This window comes from Glycine soja, chromosome 9, assembly GCF_004193775.1.
Source record: "Glycine soja cultivar W05 chromosome 9, ASM419377v2, whole genome shotgun sequence".
Classification (NCBI taxonomy): Eukaryota; Viridiplantae; Streptophyta; class Magnoliopsida; order Fabales; family Fabaceae; genus Glycine; species Glycine soja.
In genome coordinates this window covers 9,787,272-9,791,537 of record NC_041010.1, presented here as the reverse complement: position 1 = coordinate 9,791,537, position 4,266 = coordinate 9,787,272, and the positions used below count along the sequence as shown (strand labels likewise).

The 4,266-nt window shown below is 43.0% G+C and overlaps 1 protein-coding gene across 1 annotated transcript; it reads right to left on the bottom strand.

Moving 5' to 3' along the window:
• Positions 1–2,890: 2,890 nt before the first annotated feature.
• Positions 2,891–4,036, bottom strand: LOC114368147. Its single transcript, XM_028325488.1, has one exon. The coding sequence runs from the start codon at positions 4,034–4,036 to the stop codon at positions 2,891–2,893; it is 1,146 nt and encodes a 381-aa protein (XP_028181289.1).
• Positions 4,037–4,266: the final 230 nt, after the last annotated feature.

The following is a 4,266-nucleotide window of genomic DNA, read 5'->3' as shown; positions in this document are numbered from 1 at the left end:
CATCTGAAGCTCCATCCTCTGCATGTGAGCTAAGATGGACTCTAGAGATGGTGGTTGATGCGGAGGCGGTGCTGGTGCGTCTGCGGCCGACTGCTGTGCTTGCCTTGGCATGCAATATTTCTCAATAAAGGACATGTTAATGGGAGGCTGGATGAGCTTTGTCAGCGCGACCGATACCACGTAGAATTGGCAGAGACTTGCGATCAATGCCAGAAATCCCAGTGCCTTATTGGAATTCTCTGGGTCCACTAGGTGTCTCAGAGATGCAATACCTACGAACTGGTGGATGACATCTGAGATAAGCTGCGCCACATGAACACTGATCTGGGCCATGATGCTGTAGACCAACTGACATTTGGGTAGTAGGATATCAGAGTTATGGTCACTGGGAAAGATGTTACTGAGCAGGAGTGTCATCCAAATTTGAGTCAGAGTGGTCATGCTAGTGCACATGATTCGCACCCACCTCCCTGCTACGCTCCGTGCAAAATCATGTCTCGTGGAGAAAAGTAGCTGACATATGGCCTCTTCATCAAAACCTGAAAACTTACTTCTTCTCTCAGCGTACTTGCATCGTTGTCCCTCTTCTAAGACCAATGGATGCCCCAAGAATTGGTTGATAGCATCTGTGTCATATGGGATCCATTGGCCCCGTACCCAGGAGCGCTTGTCCATGACTTCTTCTTCAGTGGGCAGGAGTTTGCGTAAAACTCCATGACTACTTCAGGATCATACTTCGCCATAGGCTCTATCAGCTATGTCCAACTCCTCCTGACAACTTTGGCTTAGAATTCTGCATACTCTCCCTCCGCTAGCTGGACCCGTCTTTCTTTGAGGAAAGACTAATCCTTAATCACCTCAAAGCGGCATTGATGCTCCTCGCTTTGGAAGCGGTGCCCATCAAACTCAATTTTCGCTTGTGGGGCTGCACTGGATCTTTCCCCTGTAGTGGCCTTCCTAGCTCTCTTAGCAAAAAGTTTCTTCGGAGCCATTTGTGATGAAGTTTTGAAGTTCTTGGAGAAAATGGGGTGAAAATCTGATTTCACCCCTTTCTGCCCTTTTTTTTTCTTCAGCGTACACTCGCCCAGGCGAGTTAAAACAATTTTTTTTAACAAAGTTTTTGCAAAAAGGTTATAATCCTATAATAAGCTTTAAAATTACCCATAAATCCTAGGCGAATTCATGAAATAATCCAAAAGAAAATTGAACAATATCAACACGCAATAGAAAACATAAGGCATAAAATTAAAGAACAGAGTTTAGAGATACTAGGTTGCCTCCTAGGAGCGCTTCTTTAACGTCTTTAGTTGGACGCGTGGTTGTAGTCGAGGCTTTGCTATCTCATCCTTCTTAATTCTTTTCTTTGATAATGAGAAAATCCGATCGTGGACTTAACACCTGTTGGCACCTACTCTAATGCCTTGATAAAGAGAATGTTAACATGCAAATGTTTAAAATGTTGTGAAATGCTCGTGTCGCCTTTCCCATTTTCCCCTAGGTTTACCCAAATTGATGTGGTGTCGACCATAACCCAAAATGACTCTTCATTCATTTTTCTCTTTGTGAAACACTTAGATGATAAAAAATGCAGATGCATGCATGTTTGTTATCAAACATTCATTTAACACAACAATTAACCAAGGGTTGTGTTTTCTCTTCTGTTTTTTTGGTGTGTTCAATTTTACTCAATGCTTACGACACCCCTACTGAACATGTCGAACGAGTGACTTTTGATCTGGAAGATTTGACCATTGGCCCTGGAGTGCTGGTCATGCGAGTGAGCAAAAACGAGAGTGTACATTCATGCCCAACGACAATAAAAAGGTGCAAAAGACATAACCCTAGAGGGAGAGATACAAATCATTAATCTATATTTATTAACTGTTTGATTATTGTTTACAAAGATAGCCTAAGACATGGAGATACTAATGAGTCCTTGAGGAGGCCCAAACATTGAGTCTTTGAATTGCCCCAAGTATCATGCATAATATCGCTTGACGACATCAGAAATCACAACCGAAGGAAGCTCTTCATCATCCATATTCATGAGCAACAACGCTTCTCCTGAGAAAGTCTTCTTCACCATAAATGGTCCTTCATAATTTGGGGCCCATTTCCCTTGGTGATCCTTTTGAACCTGTGATACCTTCTTCAAAACAAGGTCCCCCTCACTGAACTTACGTAGGCGCACTCTTTTGTCAAAAGCGCTTTTCACTCTGCTTTGGTATAGTCGCGCCATGGCTCATGGTAGCCAATCTCTTTCCCTCAATAAGGTTTAATTGGTCAACACATGCCTAGGCCCATTCTGCTTCTTCCAATCCTGACTCCGCTAGAATTCTCAAAGAAGGAATCTCCACCTCAAACGGAAGCACAACTTCCATCCCGTACACCAAAGAGAATGAGGTTGCCCCAGTAGATATGCGTACAAAAGTCTGATAACCATGCAATGCGAAGGGTAACATCTCATGCCAATCCTTGTATGATATGGTCATCTTCTGAATGATCTTCTTGATGTTTTTATTAGCGGCCTCAACTGCCCCATTCATCTTGGGTCGATAAGGCGTTGAATTATGGAGTTGGATCTTGAAATCCTCACATTTCCTTCATCATCTTGTTGTTTAAATTGGTGACATTATCGATGATGATCTTCCTGGGCAACCCATATCTGCAAATTATTTCCTTCTTAATGAATCTAATCGCCATATTCCTAGTCACGTTAGCATATGAGGCTGCTTCCACCCATTTGGTGAAGTAATCAATGACGACTAAGATGAAGCGATGCCCATTTGAAGCCTTGGGTTTGATAGCCCCAATCACGTCTATGCCCTATATTGAGAATGACCACTGTGCTACCAACACATTCAACGATACAGGTGGAGCATTAACATTATCAGTGAAGGTTTGACATTTCCTCACGTGAACACAACAACTGTTCTCCATAGTGAGCCAGTAATATCCCGCCCTCAAAATCTTTCAAGCCATGTCCATTGGCATGGGTACCAAAGGATCCCTCATGCACCTCCAATAGTATTTGTTCGGCCTCTTTTGCATTCGCACATCGAAGCAACACCATATCTTGGTTTCTTTTATATAAGACATTCCCACTCAGAAGGAAATTGGCTGCCAACCTCCGTAATGTCCTCTTGTCATTGTTAGAGGCCTTAGGTGGGTATTCCTTGTCCTTAATGTATCGTTTGATATTGAAGTACCAAGTTTTACCATCCTCTTCTTCTTCTATCAAACAGCAGTGTGTAGGCTTAACACGACATCTAATGTCGATGCATGGAAAATCTCCGTGAGGGCTTACTTTGAACATGGACGATAGAGTGGCAAGGGTGTCGGCCATCTGGTTTTCCTCTCTAGGAATGTGATGAAATGATATGTCATCAAAGGGTTTCATCAATTCCCTAATGTAAGCCTGGTAAGGCACCAACTTGTAGTCTCTGGTTTCCCATTCACCTTTCAACTGATGAATTACCAACGTCGAGTCCCCATATACTTTGAGCAACTTGACCCTAAAGTCAATCGTCGCTCGGATCCCTAGGGCGCATGCCTCGTACTTTGCCATATTGTTTGTACAATCGAAACACAACCTAGTCGTGAAAGGCAAACATTGTTTGTCCGGCGAAACCAACACCACCCCAATTCCATGACCTAATGCATTATACGCACTGTCAAACCACACAACCCACTTATCTCTGTCTTCATCTTCAACCTCCTCCTCAAACAGGGCCATAATACCCTTGTCAGGGAATTTTGGATGCATAGGTTGATAATCGTTTATGGGTTGCTGAGCTAGATAATCTGCTAAGGTGCTCCCTTTTATTGTCTTATGAGTGAGGTAGATGATATTGAATTCTAACAAGAAGACCTGCCACCGAGCTATTCTCCCAGTAAGAGCGGGTTTTTTTAAGATGTACTTGACGAGATTCATTTTAAACACCAACCAAGTAGTGTAACTCAACATATACTGCCTCAAACAGTGAGCTGCCCACGCTAAGGCACAACATGTCCTTTCTAGCAACGAGTAGTTCATCTCGCATGCTGTGAATTTCTTGCTCAGGTAATAGATGGCTCATTCCCTTTTTCCGAATTCATTGTGTTGTCCCAGCACACATCCCATCGACTCATCTAACATTGTCATGTATAGAATGAGAGGTCTCCTAGGCACCGGTGGCACGAGCACATGAGGATTCATCAAACACCATTTAATTCTCTCAAATGCTACTTGACAATCATCGTCCCATTTGACAGACTTATTCTTAT

Bases quoted from the DNA above. Each gene is read 5' to 3' on its own strand.
- LOC114368147 (XM_028325488.1), bottom strand. From the start codon at position 4,036: ATGAACTACTCGTTGCTAGAAAGGACATGTTGTGCCTTAGCGTGGGCA.